We start from the raw sequence: 26,837 nt of genomic DNA, 5'->3' as shown, positions 1-26,837 counted from the left end.
ACTTCAACTGGATGCGAGTCTCTGGATGCACTTTCAGATGAAGTGTATTGTAGCGCACAGACCCATCAGGTCCGTGTGCCCCAATATATGCAGCTAGCCAATCAGAGACCAGCAGCTGACTGCGCACTCCTGCACTGCACACCTAGGGTGCATGGCAGCGAAGTCATGCACTCCCGCCACTTGCACACTGAAGTCAGCTGCCGGCTTCAGAACAGGACGCTGTGCAGCAGCAGAGGGAAGGGGAGTATTTTGTTTTTTTAAATCTGAGTACACGATGCCCGTGGCTAGACTGCTACTAAATGATGACTATGGGCTGTGGCATTATCCTATATGTATGAAAAAGAAAAAAAACACTACTGTAAAGTAATAATAATAATCTTTATTTTTATATAGCACTAACATATTCCGCAGCGCTTTACATTTTGCACCCATTATCATCACTGTCCCTGATGGGGCTCACAATCTAAATTCCCTATCAGTATGTCTTTGGAATGTGGGAGGAAACCGGAGTACCCGGAGGAAACCCACGCAAACACGGAGAGAACATACAAACTCTTTGCAGATGTTGTCCTTGGTGGGGTTTGAACCCAGGACTCCAGCGCTATGCACACTACACCTAAGAAGAATGAGGGGTGTCAGGTGTTTATTGACCTTTCAGTTATATTGATTAACTATTGCAAGGTATTAGCTATACATATGCATTTGTGCGGATATCCTATATCTACAATTTGTACAGGGCTTGAGTGGCTGTACCCACATGTTTTTGCTTATGTTTTAATTTTATCTTTTGCAATAATGTGCCAATAAAGTTTATTTTTACATTATTTTTCTTAGGTGTAGTGTGCATACTTTACAGTAGTGCTTTTTTCTTCTTCTTCCATTTACTTTTACTACTGGCTATTGCACGTCATAACATTATGCTACGCTATAGTTGTGCGCCCGGGGTACCCAACTGCTTATCCTACATGACTATGGGGGGCGCATTACCCTACATGTATGATTATGAGGGGCGCATTATACTACGTGGAGGACTATGAGGGGCCCATTATACTACATGGAGGACTATGGGGCGTGCATTATACTATATAGAGGAGAATGGGGAGTGCATTATATTTATGCTATGGGGCCCCATTACTTCTATCTTAGCCCTTGGTGAGTGTAATGGTTTATTTATTTATTTCATTTTTTATACATTAAAGAAAGACAGCAGAAGGGGGGGACATATACCAGGATGGGAGATATATATGCCAGGATGAGGGACAGAAATACCAGGATGGAGGATGTATATTTATGAAACGCCAAAAGATAAAGTAATTCTACAAATAATACACACGCGGTTCAGGGGTCCAATTCATTGTTTACCAGGTACAGCATGTACTGGTGGTAGTGATTGTAAAACACTATCCTGTTCACTTAAAAGGAACCTGCCATGTCCCCAAATACGATCAGTATTGTATATCCGGAAAACAACCTTTAACTGCAAACCTCAGTAAGCCTTAAAAAAAACAAAACAAAAACACTACTTACCAGTGCAGACTTCCCGACACCACCTGACCCAAGGACAACCAGTTTATATTCACGCATGGTGCAGGCCTTGACTTAACTCCACACCCTTAAAAATAAAATATACAATATTAAAGTTTACATTATGCAGATACTACGGTACATAAATATAAAATTCACTTTGTGGGAAAATAAATCTTGTTGTCTATTGGGACTTTGAAATTAATGGCAGATAGCACATTCCTCAACACTAAAATTTAAGGGTATGTGCACACGTTGCAGATTCCATTGCGGATATTTCAGCGCGGATTCTAAGAAATCCCTGAGGATATCACCTGTGTTTTTACACCTGCAGATTCCAATTATGGAACAGGTGTAAAACGCTACAGAATCCACAAAGAATTGACATGCTGCGGAAAATAAACCGCAGCTTTTCCGCAGCATGTGCACTACGGATTTGGTTTTCCATAGGTTTAGATGCTACTGTACAACACATGGAAAACTTTTGCGAATCCGCAGCGTCAAATCCTTTGCAGATCCGCAGCCAAATCCGCAAAGTGTGCACATACCTTAAAGGTTGAAAAGTCAAGGAAATCCCAGGATATATAGACATGTTGATATGCAAATAAAATATGGAAGCATTTAAAAAGTACGGTAACCTCCATTTATTGGAGCTTAGACAAAGAGATCCATCATTGCTTAAGACCAGAGGCTTAAATGGAGGCACAAAATGGAAACCACATAGGCATCGCCATGAAGAGGACTTAATGATGGAACTTCACACTGGTCCTACTCCTGGGATTATGCTGTGAGGTGGCATTATGTTCAGTAGCCAAACCCCTCTAGTCTTATAACAGGGAAAGCTGAAGGGTAATTCACTTGACTCCTCTGCTGGCAGTTGTACGGTCGCTGAACCCCTCTAACCTTCATTCCAGGTACATAAAAAATTAAAATTTCCATTAAAAAAAGCAAACAAAAAAACCACAGCAAAAACGCAACGTGTGAACATAGCCTAACAGTGCCCTTAGTGGTAGTATGCCAAACTATTGGCATTACTGCTCAGCAATGAATGCCATGATGTGAGTGGTATTACGTGAGCACTATGGCCACTGACTGTCCATTTGGGAAGGACCATGTAAGCATGTACTCACCGCAGCCAAAGTAGGAGTGTAAAAAAAAGCCAAGTGAATATTGGAACATTACTAATTTATTTTTTCTTCTTTTTAAATAAACAAAATTGCATTAAACAAACACTTCCACCCCCACCAGCCCCCACCCCCCCAAAAAAAAAAAAAAAAAAAAAAAAAATCGGCAACTTAAAAAAATATTTATATGCAACACAAAAACTAGATTTAAGCACCATGCCATTATCTGATGATGGCTTCCCTTTAATAAACGGGTTGTTAAAGCAAACAAACAGTGGAATCAGTCTTACATTCTTTGAAGTATTAGTCATTCCATGAAAGCTCCAACTTTTTTCAACATTACCCATTCTCAGATCCACCCTTTATGTCAATGACATTTATGAAATGCTTCCAAGTGTATGAGCACTATCGGCAAATGAATGAATATTGAATCCATCACATTGATGAAAAAAATATATCCATTTTTTGTCTTAAAGGGGTATTCACATCCCCAAAATCTTATCCCAATATGTAGTATGTGTAATAATAATAATACTACTAATAATAATAGCAAATACCTCTAAATAGCAATGTAGTATAGTTCTTCTAATTCGCTATGTCGCGTACCCCATATATGGCATTGCACTAGCTTAGGTATCCATGGTTACGACCACTAACAACCAGTTGTCACTATGTGAGTGGTAGTAACCATGGATATCCAAGCTACTGCCATGCCCTGCACATGGGGTAAACGACAGACAATCAGAAGAACTATACTACATTTTTAACTGGCAGTATTGGAGAGCAGGTGCTAGAAGGGCGCTTGCACGGGAGGCGAGTACAGCTGTTATTTTAAAATGGGGGAAAGAGAGTGATTGAGAAGGGGTTGTCCAAGTACAGAACAAACTCTTTAAAAATATATTTAGAATAAGTGGTTGGCTATGTGGAAAACAGCAACACTACGAGGGCCAGAATGTATTCAATGTGCATCCTTGACTAAGAAATAGGAATGTGGGGTGGGAGTTCCAAAAAAAATAATACATTTATAAATGTTAGGCCTTGTGTGCACAGCAAGAAATCCATATGGTGGCATACAGAACCCCTAGTTCTCTTGCTGGGCACTCTGTATACATCATACAGCTCCGTTCAGAATATGTCATGGGAAACCTTTCTACAAGCAAAGATCGTGCAGTTGTAGGAGTATCGGACACAGCTGAACTCCCAGAGAACATGCAGAGATGGTTTATCACCTTTGCCTTCCTGATCGGCTGAATAAGTACTGTGTATACAGTATAGGACGGCTTCCTCTTCCGCACCCAGAAATCATATGATTGCCAGGTGCAGGGATAGAGGAGAAGCTGCGGGGCCTCAAGAGACCTAGATCATCTTTGCAGACAGGGAAATACAGATCGATATAAAAAAGGATTTAAATGTTGAAAAGGTCTTAAATGATTATATGGGGGCATAATGTGTGAAATAAATAGGTGGATAAATAAAGCAAAAAAAAAAAAGAGGAAAAAAAAGGCAGTGACAGTCCAAATAGCTGTTTATAGTCCCTGCTGAACAAAAAAAAAACAAACAAAAAAACAAAAAAAAAAAAAACTAGCAGTCCGTATAGACTGATCTACTCTAGATTCACCCCCAGTGTTAATCCATTATTGTATATCTTCAGAATCTGATCAGAGTTACAAGGAACTTCTCTCTGCAGCCAACACCCAATGCTTCAGGAAGTAGGCTTGCAGATACAGCGCTATATTTAAACATGTGCTCAGTTTTCCACTTTCAGACCTTTGAAATGATGGATTAAAAACAATGTCTAGGTTGCAAGTGGTCTGCTAAAAGAGCATATCCACCTAGATTTACAAAATGCCAGTAATAAGGGGTCAATGTGCCATCCGCTTTGGTCAAGTTCTTAAAACTCATAGTGAGATATTTCATAAATGGGTTGCCCAGTTTTAAACTACAAGTCTGCAGTAACTATGTGACTGCAGACTTGATATTCCTCTGCGGGCAATGTGAGGATTCTCCAGTGCTGGCGGTCATGTGTCTGCAAGGATGGAACTTGAATACCTCCTGTCACATCCCGACTAGACTGTATCGGGCCTCGCTCCATACACTTGCATTGAGCGAGGCTGCAGGCATGTAGTCGGCACGTGAGCTCATGTATGCAAAGGACCGGCACTGGAGAATCCTCACAGTACGCACCATACGTGGAATCATAAGTCTGCAATCACTTAGTGTGACTGTACAGTTGTAGATTAAGACCAAATAACCACATTAAGGTCCTCTTATATACATTCCCGCAGTTATCAGCATGATCGGCCAGCGCTCTTGTGTATGGGGACCTTCCAACCCTCCTCCGATAAGAAGAGGTTGGGGTAGAGAATCATCCGAAAAAAGTTCCTGCTAGAGGAATCTGGTAATGGCTGTCTCAGAGAACAGAGGAGCGCTTAGCCAGAAGAGACAAATGACTGTCCAGCCAACAACTATTTAGTATGTATGAGGGGCTTCAGGCTTGGTGAACACTGCGTTCAGCAGTGATCTGATGCCTCCCAACTAGGGCTTTTGCCCAAATTCCTGAAAAGCAGGATTCAGATGTGCCCCCGACTGAGTCTTTCATTACTATGAGACAAACTAAGTTGAAATGAACTATTTGCGGCCGTGTCAGTCTTTTCTGTTAGTCTAAAGAACATAATCAACTAAAAAGCAGAGAGAGACGCATTTATCTAATTGTAGTTAATGTCTCCGACAGGTTCAAGTCAGAATCCTGGATTTCGGGTTTCAGATGGCGCGATGTATGAAAGCTATCAAGGCACTATTCAATGCAGAGTGGATCTAGCCACACTTAGATCCGTTTCAGTTTTCAAAGTGTGACAACAGGAAGAGGTTGCCAGGATTGCTCTAGTTGTCACCCAATATGAAATACTCCAAAGTGACCCCTCCATTACAGCAACATGTATAAAGTGCATTCACATGTTGCGATTGTGCCACAAAAGAAAACAGAACCAAACTCTGTAAATACATACAAAAATTACATTTTATGCATTGTTTAGTAAACACAGGCATATATATGCTGGTAAATTTGAAATGTATGTTTTTGTCTGCTGTTTTTCCACATCCCCTCGACAATGATAAAGGGAACCTGTCAGCAGATTTTGCTGCTATAACATGCGGCCACCACCTTTCAGGACTTATCTACAGAATTCCCGGGTCCAGCAGCTCCCATCTTCATAGCTCCCCGGCATCGGCGCAGTGCGGGGGCATACTTCACGGTCCTGTTGAGGGCAAAGTACTGCAGTGCGCAGTGAGACTCTCTGACCTTTCCCAGCGCCAGCACACTGCAGTACTTTACTCTGCCCTCGACAGGACAGGGAAGTACGCCAGCGCAGGAGCGCAATGCTGGGGAGAGATGAAGCAAGCAGGATGGTGGTGTTGCAAGAAGATGGGAGGTGCCGGACCTGGACCTGCGACCCCCATCGGACCAGACCGCCCCCGGGCGAGTATAATAGAACTTATTTTTCTTCACTTGCAGGTTGGATCCGGGGATTATCTACAGCATTACAGAATGCTGTAGATAAGGCAGTGGCCGCATCTTATAGCGGCAAAATCTGCTGACAGGTTCCCTTTAAGTCAAAGTGCCGGAAAAGTGCCATGACGAGCAAATACTGCATTTAAAAAACAAAGGCTTGAAAAAGTCCACAAAATGCTTCATACTGAAGTGTTTCATTAAAGGAATACCACGGTCATTACAGCATATTTAGAACATTTATTCACTTGATTAGGGAGAAGGAAGAATCCCATGCAACAATAGGTGGGATAAATTCTAGGCAGACCCTCGTATTTCTACCAAGCAAGAAAAGCATAATAATATGAAGTGAAACTACAAGCAGAATGGCCCTATACAACTTGTCTGTGTTATTTCTTTCCCCCAACATGCAGATTTCAAAACTGTGCCATTTGAAGAGCATCCCTAAATTTTCCATTAATATCATTGGGAAGCAGATTTCACAGATTTCACAGATTTTAGCGCAGAATAACTTATTTTCTGAATGTTTTATGCCTAACTACTGCATGTAGTCAAATCTCTGCAGCGGCTCATAATGGTAAAATGAGTGCCTCCTTAACCCCCTACACAACATAGAATATGTCATATAAAATGTGAAATAAAAGATAAAAATAATAGTTTAATATTTTAAACATAAAAATTAAGTTGTTACAGTCCCTTTACTAGCTGATTTGAGCTGTCCAGAAGACAGGCAGTATAAATGAGAGCCTGGAATAGATTTCCTCTAAACCGCTCTGACATTTAAGAGAAATTATACCGGAGTTTGAAGATCCCAACACAGCTCCAGGTGACTCGCGGGTCACGTCAGTCAGCTGCAGTGGTGCTGTCAAAAGTGGGCCGGGGGATCTACAACCCACATACAGGTCCTTCTCAAAAAATTAGCATATAGTGTTAAATTTCATTATTTACCATAATGTAATGATTACAATTAAACTTTCATATATTATAGATTCATTATCCACCAACTGAAATTTGTCAGGTCTTTTATTGTTTTAATACTGATGATTTTGGCATACAACTCCTGATAACCCAAAAAACCTGTCTCAATAAATTAGCATATCAAGAAAAGGTTCTCTAAACGACCTATTACCCTAATCTTCTGAATCAACTAATTAACTCTAAACACATGCAAAAGATACCTGAGGCTTTTATAAACTCCCTGCCTGGTTCATTACTCAAAACCCCCATCATGGGTAAGACTAGCGACCTGACAGATGTCAAGAAGGCCATTGACACCCTCAAGCAAGAGGGTAAGACCCAGAAAGAAATTTCTCAACAAATGGGCTGTTCCCAGAGTGCTGTATCAAGGCACCTCAATGATAAGTCTGTTGGAAGGAAACAATGTGGCAGAAAACGCTGTACAACGAGAAGAGGAGACCGGACCCTGAGGACCTGTATATCTGGCTGCAATCATGCAGCTACACTTTGGTTCATGCTTCTCATGTGTTGGGCAGCGTGAATCAGCTGACAAGTTCCCTTTAAATAGCAGATAGCGCCAATTAACCACATCACCAGTTTTAGTCATTTTTGTGAAATATAATATATTATATATATAATAAGGATTTAAAATCAAAGTTTGGATAAAAGCATTACAAGCAGCAGAATATTAATCCTAAAAGCAGATAAAACATACTGACTACTTTTTAACATCAGGGTTGAAAAATCCACCACTGTACTTTTGAACTTTACGTACTAGGCTTTCAGAGTCAACTCGAAAAATTATAAACGCTCATTAGGTCTAACCAGTATATGTACAAGAAAATCTCTTTAACCCAGCAGGAACTGGTGCCAGATCATAATGGAAAATGAAAAGGGAACTAAAAAGCTGTGAACCAGCAGAACTTATCTGCTAACTCAGTCTGACAGGTTTACAAGGGGGACATGGACCAGGAGGAAAGAAAGGTGCACTGCTCTGCTCAGTGAGCTTCCATGCTCCGGTGTGAACAGTCCTGTTACAGTCACTGTGGGGGGTTTTTTCTCAAAAATCGCACTTTTTTGCAATATGCATAAAGGAAAATTAGAAATTACTGATATTGCTTTTTGGGAAACATTTAATATTTTCTGTCTTTTTACTTTATGTGACTAGAACAAGAGGCAAAAAAAGAATTAAAACTAAAGTTTTCACACAGACTACAGGAGAAGAAAAAATATGGTCACATTTTTTTTCCCACTTCACTTGTTAACCTTGCTGTATAGCTTGGGTTAGAATAAAAGTAATTACATAGTAACTAAACTTACTTATATCTTTGTAAAGTTATGAATCTTTTTAATGTACAGCATTATATGTCTTCCTTTTCTCGCTTACGGTAGTTCATTTATTTGAAGTAGCTGTTTTGAAGGAGTATGTACTCATGTGTTTGCGGGGGTACATACTCTGATATTCTCCTACACTCTCAAAATATACCAATAGGGATTCTAGATTGTGAGCCGCAATGGGGACAGCAATGATGAGGTCTAAAGTGCTGAGGTTGAAACAGTTCAAGTTTGAGAAAAAAAGCACAGCAATGGAGTACATTACAAAGATTCACAACTTTGCAAAAGCTAATAAATAAAAAAAGTTTTGTCCTTAAAGGATAAAATTTAATTTAAGTTTTATAATTGGAGTTAGAAAAAGAGGATCTGATCTCTATATACTTTGCATTCAGCTCTCCTATTACTTTCTCCAAGCTAATCTATCACATTTCTTTATCAACCGACAACAGTAGAGCAGGGTGTGTGTTCTTTATGGCAGCTTATAGAACTGGTGATACACACAATACATAAAGGAACCTTGTCCCTCAGGGTATGTTCCCACGGTCAATAAACGCTGAAGGTTGGACGCTGCGTACATCCGCAGCATCCAACCCGCAGCGTCCGGAGACGGACATGCAGAACGTCTTTCCAGACCGCAGCATGTCTATTTACCTTGCAGAGACGCTCAGTCTCCACAAGATAAATATCACCCGTCCACTGTATTGGGCGCAGTGATTCCGCACGGTTCAATGAACACATGCGGAATCACCCGTTTTCAAAAGCCGGCAGCGCTTTGGATGCAGCGGACATGTGCTGCATCCAAAGCTCTGACGATCACTGACAGTGGGGACGTAGCCTTATTGTTATCCTCTGAACAGGAATTTAAAGGGAATCTGTCACCTCATTTTACGCATATAAGCTTCGGCCACTGCCATTAGGGGCTTATCTACAGCATTCTGTAATGATAAGCCCCCCCACCCCGATGTAACCTGAAAGAAAACAAGATATATTACACTCACCCAGGGGCGGTCCGGGTCCGATGGGCATCGCAGGCCCGGGTCCGGCGTTCCCATCTTCATGCGATGAGGTCCTCTTCCTTGCTTTGTGCCGCGGCTCCGGTGCAGGTGTACTGATGTGCCCTGTTGAGGGCAGCGCAAAGTACTGCAGTGCGCAGGCGCTGGGCCTGAGCTTTCCCGGCACCTAGGCATTGCAGTACTTTACTCTGCACCTACCCGGAGTAACCTTTCTGGCAGAGGTGCACGCCAGTTGTAAGATGCCTGCGCCAGTTGTAAGATGCCTGCGTCTCTCTATGAATTTGGCACATCTTATTCCAGTGTAACTTTCAATCAGATTAGCATACAAATGCTAGTCTTAATGAATCAGGGCCATTATTTCCCTTCCACAAGGATAAATCTAATTAACGAAACAAAAATTAACTACATGACACATTTCCTTTAAAGAAAGAATTCAGTCACTGTATAAAACTGCAGTGACAGCCAAAAAGAAGCTGACAAGAGAAATGCTAAGCCCCGATGCACAAATTTGCGGCTTTCCAGCCAGGTCTACAATAATGACAGTGAAAGCTCAGTTAGTTTGCTTCTATACCACTTCCCAGACCTTCCAGCCTAAACGTATCACCTCATTAACCTTCTATATATAGAAGCTCGGACTCAGGGGCTGGGAAGGAATGAACCCCCAGACTGCTCACAGCATGCTAACAATACCTTTGGATACAGAGGAGCCCCAGGATTTACAGCTCTGTAGATCTTTCCTAATCCGAACACCGCAAATGAATCCCGTAGATTTTCTGGACAGTGCCATGTACTCCATTCAGAATCACAGGCACAGCCATGATATGCTATGGGACCATTCATTATCAAGCCAGCAGATGTATTTAACTCATGGCAGCACTGGGAGTTGCTCCAGGGAGTAAAGCCCCCATGTGACCTTCATCCTGTACAATTACATTTCCTAAGGACATGTGCACTGTCCTCAGAGAACAGACTTTAGTACCAGGCCTAATGGAAGCATGGCCAAAATGCAGGCACTGGTTCTGCACCAAGAGTGACTGTATCATTATTTTCATCTATTAACATTAAGCATGAAAAAAATAAAAGTACAACTAAAGTTTATTGCACAGCATTCTGCTGCATACTTCAAAAGGAGTCGCTGTGACGGAGCAGCTATGTGCTGTTCTCACACACGGGAAAGGGCTTGGCATTATAGGCGGCAGCTTTAGGCTAGCGCAACACGCTGACTCCGACAGCACTACTAATTAGGATCTTGTGGGCTGCAGCTTCATACCATAGCTAAAATTCATCAGGAGCACTACAAGTAGTTTCTGTGCACATCTAATCTTATGGCCATGAGTGTAATATGAAGGCAAGTCCCGGCCCAGTGGTGGGTATGATAACCTGAACCAGTATTTCTCTGATCCTGTGGAGGCTGTTTATTTCAGCTCGACCTCAGGTCTAATGACTCAACTCCCCCCCCCCCCCAAAAAAAAAAAAAGCACGCCAGCTGAAACGCGCGTTGGGGTTGTGGCACCGCAACACAGGTCTAAGGTATTTATACTATAATATACACATATACGCCCTGCAAGACTGACATCATTACTACTATGTAGATACCCATATCAAGCTAAGCTATCTGCAATTGGATGCCCCCAGATTTCATATTTTGCTTCATACAATTACCATTTTGTAATTTAACATTTTGTTTTGCATATATATATACACATACACACACACACACACATATATATATATATACATATATATATATATACATATTTATATATACATATATATATATATATATATATATATATACATATATATATATATATATATATATATACATACATATATATATATATATATATATATATATATACATACATATATATATATATATATATATATATATATATATACATACATATATATATATATATATATATATATATATATATATATATATATATATATATATATATATATATATATATATATATATATATACTATTTGCCTTTCTCTATTGTCATCCAATATCATCACCCTAGTCTACACTACTTAGTACAATTTTTAATATATTTGATTCGATAAAAGTCATTTTATTTTTCTACTTGGTCCTTCTGTGCATTTTTTTTCTATATGCTTTTAAAGTAGTTTCTGCGTAGCTCTAATCTTATGGCCATGAGTGTAATATGAGGGTAAGTCCTGGCCCAGTGGTGGGTATAATGACCTGAACTATAAGGCCGGCGTCACACTTGCGAGTTTTACGGACGTAAGAGCGCAGAAACTACGTCCGTAAAACTCGCAAAAAATACGGCACAATTATTCTCTATGCCCCTGCTCCTATCTGCCGTATTTTACTGATCAGTATTATACGGCTTTCTACGGCCGTACAAAATCGCAGCATGCTGCGTTTGTCACCGTACTGCGCAAGAAATACGCCAATGAAAGTCTATGGAAGCGTGAAAAATACGGATTACACACGGACAAGCAGTGTGACTTGCGAGAAATACGCAGCGCTGTTAGAGAGAAAAGCCGGTAATTCAGTGCGGTGTACAGTAAAATCACACTGACAGCTTACAGTCCAATAGGTAGAATAAATGTGTACACACAGAATAGATATAGATATATATATATGTCAGTGAGACACACATATGTATATATATATAAATATTTATTCCAGCGCTATACAGCTTGAAAGCCGGTAATTCAATTACCGGCTTTTTCTTTCTCCTTCCTAAAACCCGACATGATTTGAGACATGGCTTACATACAGTAAACCATGTCTTCTCTCCATTTTTTTTGCAGATTCCACACTACTAATGTCAGTAGTGTGTATCTGCTAAATTTGGCCTTTCTAGCTCTTAAAATAAAGGGTTAAATGGCGGAAAAAATTGGCGTGGGCTCCCGCGCAATTTTCTCTGCCAGAGTAGTAAAGCCAGTGACTGAGGGCAGATATTAATAGCCTGGAGAGGGTCCATGGTTATTGGCCCCCCCCCCTGGCTAAAAACACCTGCCCCCAGCCACCCCAGAAAAGGCACATCTGGAAGATGCGCCTATTCTGGCACTTGGCCACTCTCTTCCCATTCCCGTGTAGCGGTGGGATATGGGGTAATGAAGGGTTAATGCCACCTTGCTATTGTAAGGTGACATTAAGCCTAATTAATAATGGAGAGGTGTCAATTATGACACCTATCCATTATTAATCCAATTGTAGTAAAGGGTTAAATAAAACACACACATTATTAAAAATTATTTTAATGAAATAAAAACAATGGTTGTTGGAGTATTTTATTCAACGCCCAATCCACTCACTGAAGACCATCGTTCTGTAAGTAAAAAAACATAATAAACCAACAATATACTTACCCTCCGCAGATCTGTAACGTCCAACGATGTAAATCCTTCTGAAGGGGTTAAAACATTTTGCAGAAAGGAGTTCCGCTAATGCAGGCTGCTCCTTGCTGCAAAACCCTGGGGAATGAGGCTAAATATAGATCAATGATCTATATTTAGCTTCGTAAGCGGTGAGGCGCCCTCTGCTGGCTGTTCATAGATCGTGGGAACTTACCTAGAAGGCTCCCAGGCTTTCTAGGAAATTTCCCACGATCTATGAACATCCAGCAGAGGGCGCCTCACCGCAAATGAAGCTAAATATAGATCATTGATCTATATTTAGCCTCATTCCCTGGGGTTTTGCAGCAAGGAGCAGCCTGCATTAGCGGAACTCCTTTCTCCAAAATGTTTTAACCCCTTCAGAAGGATTTACATCGTTGGACGTTACAGATCTGCGGAGGGTAAGTATATTGTTGGTTTATTATGTTTTTTTACTTACAGAACGATGGTCTTCAGTGAGTGGATTGGGCGTTGAATAAAATACTCCAACAACCATTGTTTTTATTTCATTAAAATAATTTTAAATAATGTGTTTGTGTTTTATTTAACCCTTTCATTCAATTGGATTAATAATGGATAGGTGTCATAATTGACGCCTCTCCATTATTAATTAGGCTTAATGTCACCTTACAATAGCAAGGTGACATTAACCCTTCATTACCCCATATCCCACCGCTACACGGGAATGGGAAGAGAGTGGCCAAGTGCCAGAATAGGCGCATCTTACAGATGTGCCTTTTCTGGGGTGGCTGGGGGCAGATATTTTTAGCCAGGGGGGGGGCCAATAACCATGGACCCTCTCCAGGCTAATAATATCTGCCCTCAGTCACTGGCTTTACTACTCTGGCGGAGAAAATTGCGCGGGAGCCCACGCCAATTTTTTCCGCCATTTAACCCTTTATTTTAAGAGCTAGAACGGCCAAATTTTGCAGATACACACTACTGACATTAGTAGTGTGGAATCTGCAAAAAAAATGGAGAGAAGACATGGTTTACTGTATGTAAACCATGTCTCAAATCATGTCGGGTTTTAGGAAGGGGAAAGAAAAAGCCGGTAATTGAATTACCGGCTTTCAAGCTGAAGCCTGCGAGAAAACCACGCAGTACGGATGCCATACGGATGACATACGGAGGATGCCATGCGCAAAAAACGCTGACACACCCTGCCTACGGAGGAGCTACGGACCACTATTTTCGGGACTTTTCAGCGTATTACGGCCGTAATATACGGACCGTATTGTTTTACGCTGTGTGTGACGCCGGCCTAATACTTCTCTGATCCTAGGAGGCTGTTCGTTTGAGTCATTAGACCTAAAGTCGAGCTGAGACTTGCACCCATATGACACCTGGGTAAAAACTGCCTTCAATGTGAGATTCAGATCTTTGCCATGACAATTTAAAGGGGTTGTCCAGTGAAAACAACTTATCACCTATCCACATGATGGGTGATAATTTGGTGATCGGTGGAGGTCACTGGGACCTCACCAACTGGTAGAACGTGAAACTTTCATCTCCGTTAGAATTGAATGGCAGTGTGCATGCTGGTCCGCCACTCCATTCACTCCCTATTGGGCTGCAGAGTTCTGCGCTTTCTCCAGAAATCCCATAGAGAATGAGTGCAGCAGCAGTCAGACGTCCAACCTGTAATCAGGATACAAACTATCTGATCTACAGATCGGTACGGGTCCCAGGAACAAGTTACAGTATCACCTATCCAATGGATCACTTGTTTTAAATGAAAAACCCCTTTAAAGTCTAGATTCACATATCTGGTGCTTTATATATTGAGACAATACAAAGGCAAAAAAAGTAACAAAACTGACGGATCATTACATTATAGTCTATGAAGATATTGGAGTTCAGCACTTAGGCTATGTTCACACGCTGCGGATTTTGCTGCGGATCCGCAGCAGTTTCCCATGCGTTTACAGTACAATGTATGTAGAAAAGCCGCGGAGACACCATCACGGGTTTCTCAACGCAATCACTGCGTTGAGAAACACGTGATGGTGTCTCTGCGGTGTTGGATGTTTTGATCTCTCCGAGGTCATTCATCCCTATGTTTACAGTACAATGTAAACCTATGGGAAATGCAATCCGCAGTGCACATGCTGCGGAAAAAAACGAGCGGAAACGCAGCGGTTTACATTCCGCAGCATGCCAATTCTTTGTGCGGAATCCACAGCGGTTTTACACCTGCTCCATAATAGAAAACTGCAGGTGTAAAACCGCAGTGGAATCCGCACAAAAACCACTGTAAATCCGCAATAAATCTGCAGAAAAAAGTGTTTTTGCCCTGCGGATTTATCAAATCCGCTGCGGAAAAATCCACAGTGGACCATTCTCCGTGTGCACATACCCTTACACTTTTCTGATTCCTATGGTGGAAGAGAAAACTGGAAATAGCAGGGCAGAGTTTCTTTTTAAAATCAGAAGTGATCAGGATGGCATGCAGACAAGTGGCCATGACATTCTCAGAAATGAAGTTTTCCTTGTGCCGTAGAATCTGACAGTGAGGATAGCCCACTCATACAGCACAGGCTGCCCAGCCATTACCGGCCATATATGGTCATGTACAGCCAAATCCTGAATTCCTCCTCTGTAGAGGCCTCTCCATCCGCTCACCCCAAGCGCCTGCACATTTCTTCACTGTCATGCTCACTCCCCAGAAATCCTCAGCATTTCAATAGAAGTCCAAACTTCATAGAATGTTAAAAAGAAATATTGTTCTAATCTGCTGCATCCCAAAGGATGAAAATGCCAACTAGATTGGGGCTGGCAGAATGTACTTACCAGTACTTCTGGTCCCAGATGCCAGGAAGGAATATGGAGTGACAGAGGCTTCAGTTCCACCATAGCCATATACATACCAATTCAAATGCTAATTTCTCAGTAGTGGAGGAACAGACTGGCCATGTAAAGGTATTACCAGACTTGTATTTGAAAGAGCAACACACACACAGTTTTGTTATGAAATTCTGCGGATTCTCTTTAAAGGGGGGTTTTCCAACAAACAAAAGTTCGCAAATAAGCAACAGGAACAGTGTGCACACATCCCACTGTTAAAATGGACCTGTCCCCAGGTGAAAAGTGGCCAATTTGTGCTCATATATTATGCCTGTTGCTCACCAGTATCCAGTTCTTCACTGCTTTGTTATAGTTTTTTTTTTAATTTGCCATACGGTTTTGGAGATATGGGCCTTTTTATTTGGTGCTTATTCTGTTTTTTTACCAAGAAGGCGTCACTCGCAGGGTAATAATGCAGAGCAGACTGAAGTCACACTGCCACGGAATCCAGTGAGCCACGCCTGCTTGGAAATGACAATAAAAATTTGCACTAAATGCAAAAGCCTTTGTGTCTAGAGCAGTATGGTGGATTTTAAAAATCTCCTTCTTGCATTAACTTTTTTTTTTATCCCATTTTTTTTTTACAATTTTTTTTTTTTTTTTAATTCCGATTTGCTTTCTTCAATAACGCAGCAAGTCCATTTTTTAGTGTTTTACCTAAATTGGCGTTAGGCCTCATTCAGATGTCAGGTTGTTTGACAAACGAAAAAAAAAAAAACACAGTCAGTCTCTCCACCGTCTCCTATCAGTAAGCAAAGGATGGCACACAAGTGCTGTCTGATTTCTGCAATGACCCAAAGGTTTTCATTGCCAAGTTTAATCCGACAACCAAATCAACATTGGACATGTCTCTATAGATTTGCACAGAGGGAAATGAAAAAAAAATTGGGACATGTGAACAGCCCTACAGACTTTTATATGCACGACTGATTGTACTGTACACTGTACATGGTCAGAAGGCTGCCAGAGAAAAGCTACCAGTGAGCGGCGTTACACAGAGATCATAAATACGGAGGACAACCGGATAGCAGGTTTATTAGTCCTTTAATGAGACAATCACTGTTTTATCAGCAGGAGATTATCAAAAGTACAGCAAGCAGCCCAGTAAGTGAAACATCACTGGAATCAGTGTCTGTGCACCTACATTATAATGGTCTCATATTAGGTGGCAAAAATCTGATGACAGATTTCCATTAAAATACACAAACAATTTGACAGACTGAGTTTCAAATCGCAATGCCAGTCAATTTTTGCTGCGTAAATTCTCTGCCCAGTTTGCAAATTCAGTGCTTCTATAGTAAAGTGAAGCTCATTTTCCAACTCTTATGTTTGGGAATGTTCCCTAAATTTGCTATAAGACTGCTGTGTAAGGCAAGTGGCAATAAGATGATCCATGGGTTTAGACCAGAGAAAAAGTGAAAATATACAGTACAGACCAAAAGTTTGGACACACCTTCTCATTTAAAGATTTTTCTGTATTTTCATGTCTATGAAAATTGTAAATTCACACTGAAGGCATCAAAACTATGAATTAACACATGTGGAATTATATACTTTACAAAAAAGTGTGAAACAACTGAAATTATATTCTAGGTTCTTCAAAGTAGCCACCTTTGGCTTTGATGACTGCTTTGCACACTCTTGGCATTCTCTTGATGAGCTTCAAGAGGTAGTCACCGGGAATGGTTTTCACTTCACAGGTGTGCCCTGTCAGGTTTAATAAGTGGGATGTCGTGCCTGAGGAGGTGTGTCCAAACTTTTGGTCTGTACTGTATATTATTAGAAATATAACTTCCCCGCTGATGTAATGAAATATAGAGATTTCATGATCGATGAGCAGGGCAAGCCAACCAACAATGAATAGCGGTGGACATGCTACACTTGAAGAAGCTGTTGCATAGCCTGTGGGGGAGGAGGGTATCTTATTAGGGTAGCTGAGGCTGATGATTGCATGCAGCACCAGAGTGGCACAAAACCATAAAACCATGTAGCAATAAGGGGAAGCCCGTGCCACAGTGATTTTCTTTTTTCATGTATGACGGGATGAAGACAAAAAAAAGAAAGTTCACCCACCTGCTGGGGGTGCGCCAGTAGTCATATAGCAATCTGCAGCGAGGATAAAGTCGCCGGACTGCAGATTAATATGCCTGCATGAGTCTCCCAGCAATGGTGTATCTGCAGAACTCAGTGACTGCAGCTACCCTGGAAGGTTTATCACTGCAGAGGCATCAAATAAGAAATTATGTCAGACACTGGGAGCAAAAACTGTCTTTCTAAATGACTGCGGTTGCTTTTTTAGCCTGTGTGATGTGTACATGACAATACTGGTATTAATAGTTCTTATCACAATCACTGGTCACGTCTAAAAAAGAAAAAAGGAAGAACATGAGCCCTCCCAGCCCGGATCCGGCTCTAGACTAAGAACTGTATTATCCTGATAGGAGGAGCGGAAACAAGCAAAGATCTAGGGAGATCCACCTATAATCCACATTGTTACAGCCACAGACCGTCGATTTCCTATTCAGACTGCACGGCTCGGTCACCAGTTCTGAGGATACAGGAAATTGACAAAAGTACCTTAACAGCCCACCATCCATGACTCTTGCATCACCCCCGTACAAAGGATATGTTGGGGAAGCAAAGGAGGCCTTTTAGAGTTAATAAATAAAAGGAATCACTGAAGTATATTTAATTCCAGGAGGAATCTTCAATACATTACTTTAATGCTGATCCATTCGCCACTAATATTCAATTAAGGAATTCCCGCAGCATTGTTAGCGAGGACACGCACTAGTGATGCATAGATAAAAGGCATCACATTCTGTGCCAGTGAAGCTGGAAGTGGTAGACATCTGATCCCTTACTGTGTTCTCTTTGTCTTATCATTACACTTAAGTAGTATCCAAATGGCGGTGCTCAAGGGCAACATAGCGTTAACACCGTCCAGGACCAGGTAACCAAGATCATACCATGTTCTTTGCTTTATGTTTATGGGTGCATGTGCACCCTCTTGGTTAAGTTCCTGGGGTCGTGGTTAAGGTGTTCAGGGATGGCTTTCTTCCTCTCTTTTCATGTTTCATATGTCACTTTCCTGGTTCCAGCGGTCATTTTGGATGATATGAGTAGCTTATTTCTCCGTGCCTTATTTTTTCACATGTGCCTCATAGTTTTATAGGCGTGATGGAGATTTGTATAATATACATCCGTTGGTTCCATGGCATGGTGTTCAGGGGTATGTAGTATATTTTACACCTATTGTAGCCATCCCATTATTTATGGGGTTGTTTTTCCCATTTTCCACACTCTGGTCTTATATTCGATAGGGAGCTAGTGCGAGGCCTACACGTTTTCTATAGGGGAGTACCTGTATTGTGACCTGTGCCGTTTCCCCATCTGTGTCCTATTCTTGTCATAGTGATTTTAATATGTATTTTGAATAAAGAGTTTTGTATTTTGATTATAGTTACCCTTGTTGGTCGTTTTCTTTTGTGGTTCCCACATCTTCTCTGTGTCATTACACTTAAGGTACTGTCACACTAGACGATATCGCTAGCGATCCGTGACGTTGCAGCGTCCTCGTTAGCGATATCGTCCAGTGTGACAGGCAGCAGCGATCAGGCCCCTGCTGGGAGATCGCTGGTCGGGGAAGAAAGTCCAGAACTTTATTTCGTCGCTGGACTCCCCGCAGACATCGCTGAATTGGCGTGTGTGACACCGATTCAGCGATGTCTTTGCTGGTAACCAGGGTAAACATCGGGTAACTAAGCGCAGGGCCGCGCTTAGTAACCCGATGTTTACCCTGGTTACCATCCTAAAAGTAAAAAAAACAAACACTACATACTTACCTACAGCCGTCTGTCCCCGGCGCTGTGCTCTGCTCTCCTCCTGCTCTGGCTGTGAGCGTCGGTCAGCCGGAAAGCAGAGCGGTGACGTCACCGCTCTGCTTTCTGGCTGCCCGGCGCTCACAGCCAGACCAGAGAAGCAGAGCGCCGAGGACAGACAGCGGTAGGTAAGTATGTAGTGTTTGTTTTTTTACTTTTTAGGATGGTAACCAGGGTAAACATCGGGTTACTAAGCGCGGCCCTGCGCTTAGTTACCCGATGTTTACCCTGGTTACCGGGGACCTCGGGATCGTTGGTCGCTGGAGAGCTGTCTGTGTGACGGCTCTCCAGCGACCAAACAGCGACGCTGCAGCGATCCGGATCGTTGTCGGTATCGCTGCAGCGTCGCTATGTGTGACGGTACCTTTACACATAGTACATACTGTCACCACCGCACGATGGGATGCCAGTAAGAATGTCACCGCAATGAAGACCGGTTAGCTGCTGTCACCACGTGACATCGGCCATTATACACAGCTGCTCAACTAGTAGGAAAGAGGGCTGACCGCGCCAAAAGAACAGAGTCAAACATTGGACAAACTGCTTCAGTTTTACAGCATGGTAAAATGTAACTGAAATCCTGAAAAAGAACTTTAAAGGGGCCTTGGAAGATTCAGCGTTGACATTGATGGAACAGCGCCAGTAATGGGAGGACATATAGGGCAATTTTATTTAACAAGGAGGAATACGATATTTAAGAAGGGGGTGTCCGGGTAGTGGATAATCCATGACAAACTTCATCCAAGACTTGTTTCTAATCTTTTCTAAATGCGAATTGAATTCTGTCACATTGTAATGATATTTACAGTACTTCCCCCATCATGGCAGATTCCTTGCTGTGCAGAACTCTTAACCCACACATCAGTAATTAAAAATGTTACAGCACTGATTAGTTGGACGAAATAGTCATGGCTCAGTTTAATAGCAAGACTTTACAGAACCTTATTAGGCCATTAAAGTAAAGAATATCTGGCACAATCTGAATGATTACTAAGGGCAATCATACCAAAACAGCTACAGTAACGCAAATCATCGCTTCTGACTGATGAGCTTTACCAGCTTGAAAATCCACAACAAAATCAGTGTGTTATGTGTGGATTTTGTCATGGATTTTTTTGCATATTTCTGTGACAGACTTGACATGCTACTTCAGTATGCACATGTGGATTATTTCCACTATATTGCAAAAAAAAACCCTATCCATTACTCTGTAAATTGTCGCACATTATCTGCAATATCTGCATTGAAAAACCACAATGCAAACAGGTCAAACCAGTAAAATCCACAGCTTTAATTGACATAATGCATATTGTGGTTCCACGGTGCCAGTCAAATTGTGAAATCTCATCCACAACGCTGCTACTGTAATAGGAAGCAGATTTTCCAGATGGAAACAATTGCTGCATATACACAGGAGTGGTTATACCATGATGTGGCCATACACAAGATATGTGTATATCGTTACCCGAGATTTCCCGAGCACGCTCGGGTGTCCTCCGAGTATTTTTTAGTTCTCGGAGTTTTAGTTTTTAGCGCTGCAGCTGAATGATTTACATCTGTTAGCCAGCATAAGTACATGTGGGGGTTGCCTGGTTGCTAGGGAATCCCCACATGTAATCAAGCTGGCTAAGAGATGTAAATCATTCAGCTGCGGCGCAGAAAACGAAATCTCCGAGCACTAAAAAATTTTCCGAGGTCACTAGAGCATGCTAATGCAACGTTGCTCATGTCTGCAAAACCCCGGAGAATGTAGGTAAAGTAGGTCATTGACCTATATTTACCTGCATTTGCGGTGAGGCGCCCTCTGCTGGCTGTTCCTAGATCGTGGGAACTTTCCTAGAAAGCTCCCTGGCTCGAGTTCATATGAGGACAACCAGCAGAGGGCGCCTCACCGCAAATGCAGGTAAATATAGGTCATTGACCTACTCTACCTAGATTCTCCGGGGTTTTGCAGACATGAGCAACGTTGCATTAGCAAAGCTCGTGGCTGCAAAATATTTTAACCCCTTCAGATGGATTTACATCGTTGGACGTGACAGATCCTCGTAAGGTAGGTATAACGTTGGTTTATTTTTTTTTTTTTTTATTTACAGATCGAGGGTCTTCAGTGAGTGGATTGAGAGTAGAATAAATTAATACAACAACCTTTGTGATTTTTTCATTAAATTAATTTTTAATGTGTGTTTTTTTAACCCTTTACTAGTATTGGATTAATAATGGATAGGTGTCATAATTGACGCCTCTCCATTATTAATTTGGCTTAATGTCACCTTACAATAGCAAGGTGGCATTAACCCTTCATTACCCCATATCCCACCGCTACACGGGAATGGGAAGAGAGTGGCCAAGTGCCAGAATAGGCGCATCTTCCAGATGTGCCTTTTCTGGGGTGGCTGGGGGCAGGTGTTTTTAGCCAGGGGGGGCCAATAACCATGGACCCTCTCCAGGCTAATAATATCTGCCCTCAGTCACTGGCTTTACTACTCTGGCGGAGAAAATTGTGCGGGAGCCCACACCAATTTTTTCCGCCATTTAACCCTTTAATTTAATAGCTAGAACGGCCAAATTTTGCATATACACATTACTAACATTAGTAGTGTGGAATATGCAAAAAAAATGGGGATATGAGATGGTTTACTGTATGTAATCATGTCTCATATGTCGGGTTTAGGAAGGAGAAAGCAAAAGGCGGTAATTGAATTACCGGCTTTCTGCTATATCGCGCTGGATGAAATATATATATATATATATACATATATATATATACATATACATATATGTGTCTCACTGACATATATATATATCCGTAAAACTTGCTAGTGTGAGGCCGGCCTTATACAGATACTTTTCCAATCCAGCTATTTAAAATACTTTTCAAAATAACATATTATAAAGCTGTTAGTCCTCCTGAAAATGAATGGAGGAATTGACAATTGGCTGTTACCATTCCTCTTATCAAAAGGGCTAGTCCCCACAATCTATCCAGTCAGTGCTGACCGTGCCAACACATGCCCCATTAACAATCAGAATGGTAAAATGCAGTGGTCAGTTTATTCATACAATTACAGGAGAAATCCCTCGAGAGCTGTAACAGTTCTGGGAAAAGCCGTTACAGGATGAGCAACATATATACTCGAGTATAAACCGACCAGAGTATAAGCCGAGGCACCTAATTTTGCCACGGAAAAATGGGTAAGCTTATTGACTAGAGTATAAGCTGGGTATGTATTGTCCCCTCATCCCTGTCCTGCTCTGTGTGGCTCCCCCCATCCCATCCTTGTATGCATGGCTCGGCTTCCTCCCTGTCCCATCCTTGTATGCATGGCTCGGCTCCCCCCATCCCATCCTTGTATGCATGGCTTGGCTCCCTCGTCCCATCCTTGTATGCATGGGCCCCCCGTCCCATATTGTATGCATGGCTCGGCTCCCCCCGTCCAATCCTTATATGTATGGCTCCCCCCGCCCATCACATCTTGTATGCATGGCTCGTCTCCCCTGTCTCATCCTTGTATGCTGGGTCCCCCCCCATCCCATATGCATGGCTCCACTGGGCTCCCCCCATTCTTTCCTGTCATACTCACCCTCCTTGCACCATCGCGGCACGTCCCTGCATCTCCGTTGGCTCGACGGCAGCTCTTCCAGTGCTGAGCGGTCACGTGGTACCGCTCATTAAGGTGATGAATATGTGCTCCACGCCTATGGGAGTAGAGATGGGTGCATATTCATTACCTTAATGAGCAGTACTACGTGACTGCTCAGCACAGGAAGCGATGAAGCACCGGGACAATGGAGATGCAGGGACGTTCAGTGACAGCGCGAGGAGGGCGAGTATGATGTCACAGCCGCCGGCTCCTGCCGCTGCTCCACCACTCCCCTCCCCCTTACTGGACCATAACTCATGTATAAGCCGAGGGGGGCGTTTTCAGCACAAAAGAATGTGCTGAAAATCTCGGCTTATACACGAGTTTATACTGTATATTATAGGGAATGCAAGTATTTACTAACACGTCAGGACTAGTGACAGTAAACACGCCAGAAGATCATGCAAAGTTTCTTCAGAAATTAAAGATATTCCAGGACTGCTAGGAGAGTTCCGCACATTTCCCTGTTCTGTCTTCAGAAAGCATGTAGCCTGGTGACAGACTAGACAGAAAATTAGTGCAAACGTGGCATGTCTAAAATTGCTCTGGCACCAGGTCATTTCTAGAGGCAACAAGAACAATTCTATTCACATTTACTATAATATGGAACTGTTTAGGAGTAAAATCATAGGCAAAAACTAAAAATGCTCGCCATTCACATAGAACCCTACACCTCTTAATGCTGACAATTGTCACCAAGTGTATGGTGCTTTATCTGACACCAAGTGACAGGACTACAACCATGGGTTTGGTCTCCACCAAGGATGCTTGCACACTGTTCTGGAACCCGTTCATTGGTGTCGCCAGGGTTTACGCCCAAACACTCCCGCTAAACAGGATTCAGACGCAAGCGTTGACAGGGTCATATACTATAAATGATGCACGACAGAGCGAACGTGCGGACAAACAAACAGTCTAGGTAGGGGTGCCGACGGTAGATGTATACATCTGATAAAGATGAACACAGCGCACGTTCAGTCTGCGTCTATGGCCCCATCGGCACATTTGTCCATATCAAGTTTTGCAGTATTAAGGGGGTGGGGGTTGAACACAAGCTCCGACAGGACCCACAAACATGGAGAAAAGCGCAATGTGAAAGCACTATAAGGCCTCTTTCACATATTTGATACATCCATTATATGGACACATAAGGAAAAAGGATGCATCAGTTTTGGCATCTGAATTTTCATTTATTGCTATTGTTTTTTTGTCCTTAGGCCATGTTCCCAAAATAAGCTTTTGTTTAGTTTTTGATGTTGCAGAATTTCTGCACCCATTATATAAATCGTGTTACTTGCATTTTTCATTGCATTTTGTGTCTCTTGTTGGTGTTACACTTTACATAAAAGGTGCTTTGTTTTGTTTTTGATACTGCCTGTTTTTTTGCTTTAGCAAAACTTTATTGACATACTTAAATGTGGAGTACATGCATTTTTTATGCATTTCCGCACCTAATGTAAGTCTATGGGGAAATTCCACAGAATACCCCACAAGAGAAATAGACATGCTGCAGATTTGAAATCCTTTAAGCATTGTGAGCATGAGATTTCTATAAATCTCATCCACTTTGCTAGAACTGTAAAGGTACCTTCACACTAAACTGTTTGGTCGCTGGAGAGCTGTCACACAGACCGCTCTCCAGCGACCAACGATGCCGGTAACCAGGGTAAACATCGGGTTACTAAGCGCAGGGCCGCGCTTAGTAACCCAATGTTTACCCTGGTTACCAGCGTAAAAGTAAAAAAAAAAAAAAAAAACAGTACATACTTACCTTCCGCTGTCTGTCCTCCGGCGCTGTGCTTTCCTGAACTGTGTTATATGGATAAATTAAAGATGATGAGATTGCTTGGGTAAAGAAGGTCAAAATCGTAGAGGCGCGCTATGAAAAGTTTCTCAAAAGGAAAATCAAAGCAAAAGCCAACAATCAAATGCACACAGTGACAATCCAAATCCCTTAACATGACATCCATGTATTATATGGGTAAAAAATTACACAGCACGTGTTATGTAGGGACTAATAAGGAGCGATTAACAAGTTCCTACATAGATAAAAATCAATAGATCTGGGAAATAAAGATTTGGATTGCTCAGGCTACTTTCACACATCAGGTTTTTGCCATCATGCTGGATCCATCAACATCAGAAAAAAACTGATGCAACGGATCCAATTTTTTTTTTTTTGCTGGATGCGACTAGCTGATGAGAGAGAAAGATATTTTTGACGCATCCGGCAAAAAAAACGGATGAAACATTAAGCCATCCGTCACTAATACAACTCTGTGAAAAAGACGAATCCGTTTTTTTTTTTTAATTTGCCGGATTGTGCCTGACGGCAAAAACCTGATGTGTGAAAGTAGCCTTATTGTTTCCATGGAGTGGGCAGTGAAGAGTATACAGAAATTACAATGACAGCAATTCACATTAAGCGCTAGCTGAATATAACGAAACCCTCATTCAGACGTCAGTATGAGATCAGTATTTTGGATCAGCGTTTGTATGCCAAAATCAGGAGTGGAGCTTGCAGACAAAAACCATAATTGAGAGACTGATACATGTTCTGTGTTTAGACACACAAATTCAGATAAAAAATACTGACGTGTGAATGAAAACTAAAAAGTGTTTTTTCAGGTACCTAATATTTATCTTCAATATCCCAATAAGAGTCTGACCTGGCACCCCACCCATCTGCCTTTGGGACAACAAGTGTCACAGGAGCTACTTTACAACACAACAATGCCAGGCCACGTGTTGCTTGTGCTACTGTGAGCAGCTTGCGTAGACTAAATGTGCTACCATGACCTGCAGCGTCTTCGGACTTGTCTCCCTTCGAGAACATCTGGGACATCACTGGTCAGCAAATTGTAAAGGGAGCTGCCAGCAGGAGATCTTGATTATTTGTTTGTCCAAGTGCATTCAGCATGGCAGAACATTCTTCAGATACCTACTGATACACTCATTTACAGCAAGAGCATGCCATTGAGTGTAAAGGTACCGTCACATTTAGCGACGCTGCAGCGTCGCTGTTTAGTCATTGTGTGGTCCCTGGAGAGCTGTCACACAGACAGCTCTCCAGCGACCAACGATGCCGAAGTCCCCGGGTAACCAGGGTAAATATCGGGTTACTAAGCGCAGGGCCATGCTTAGTAACCCGATGTTTACCCTGGTTACCATTGTAAAAGTTAAAAAAAAAAAAACAGTACATACTTACATTCCGGTGTCTGTCACGTCCCCCGGCGTCAGCTTCCCTGCACTGTGTCAGCGCCGACCGTCCGTAAAGCAGAGCACAGCGGTGACGTCACCGCTGTGCTCTGCTTTACGGCCGGCCGGCGCTGACAGTCAGTGCAGGGAAGCTGACGCCGGGGGACGTGACAGACACCGGAATGTGAGTATGTACTGTTTGTTTCTTTTTTAACTTTTACAATGGTAACCAGGGTAAACATCGATATTTACCCTGGTTACCAGTGAACACATCGCTGGATCAGCGTCACACACGCCGATCCAGCGATGACAGCGGGTGATCAGCGACCAAAAAAAAGGTCCTGATCATTCCCAGCGACCAACGATCTCCCAGCAGCGGCCTGATCGTTGGTCGCTGTCACGCATAACGATTTTGTTAACGATATCACTGCTA

The 26,837-nt window shown here is 42.2% G+C and overlaps 1 protein-coding gene across 1 annotated transcript in view; it reads right to left on the bottom strand.

The window, feature by feature from the left end:
• Positions 1–26,837, bottom strand: part of RAP1B (RAP1B, member of RAS oncogene family) — a 75,247-nt gene that overhangs the window by 36,527 nt on the left and 11,883 nt on the right. The window contains exon 2 of the mRNA XM_069764640.1: positions 1,528–1,612. Within this exon, the coding sequence (XP_069620741.1) occupies positions 1,528–1,584 (57 nt within the window). The 5' untranslated portion in view covers positions 1,585–1,612. The remainder of the gene's footprint in view (positions 1–1,527; positions 1,613–26,837) is intronic.

The sequence above is a fragment of the Ranitomeya imitator genome, chromosome 4, assembly GCF_032444005.1.
Source record: "Ranitomeya imitator isolate aRanImi1 chromosome 4, aRanImi1.pri, whole genome shotgun sequence".
NCBI lineage: Eukaryota > Metazoa > Chordata > Amphibia > Anura > Dendrobatidae > Ranitomeya > Ranitomeya imitator.
Note: the sequence above shows the minus strand (reverse complement) of the source record. Positions and strands in the feature narration are given on the sequence as shown.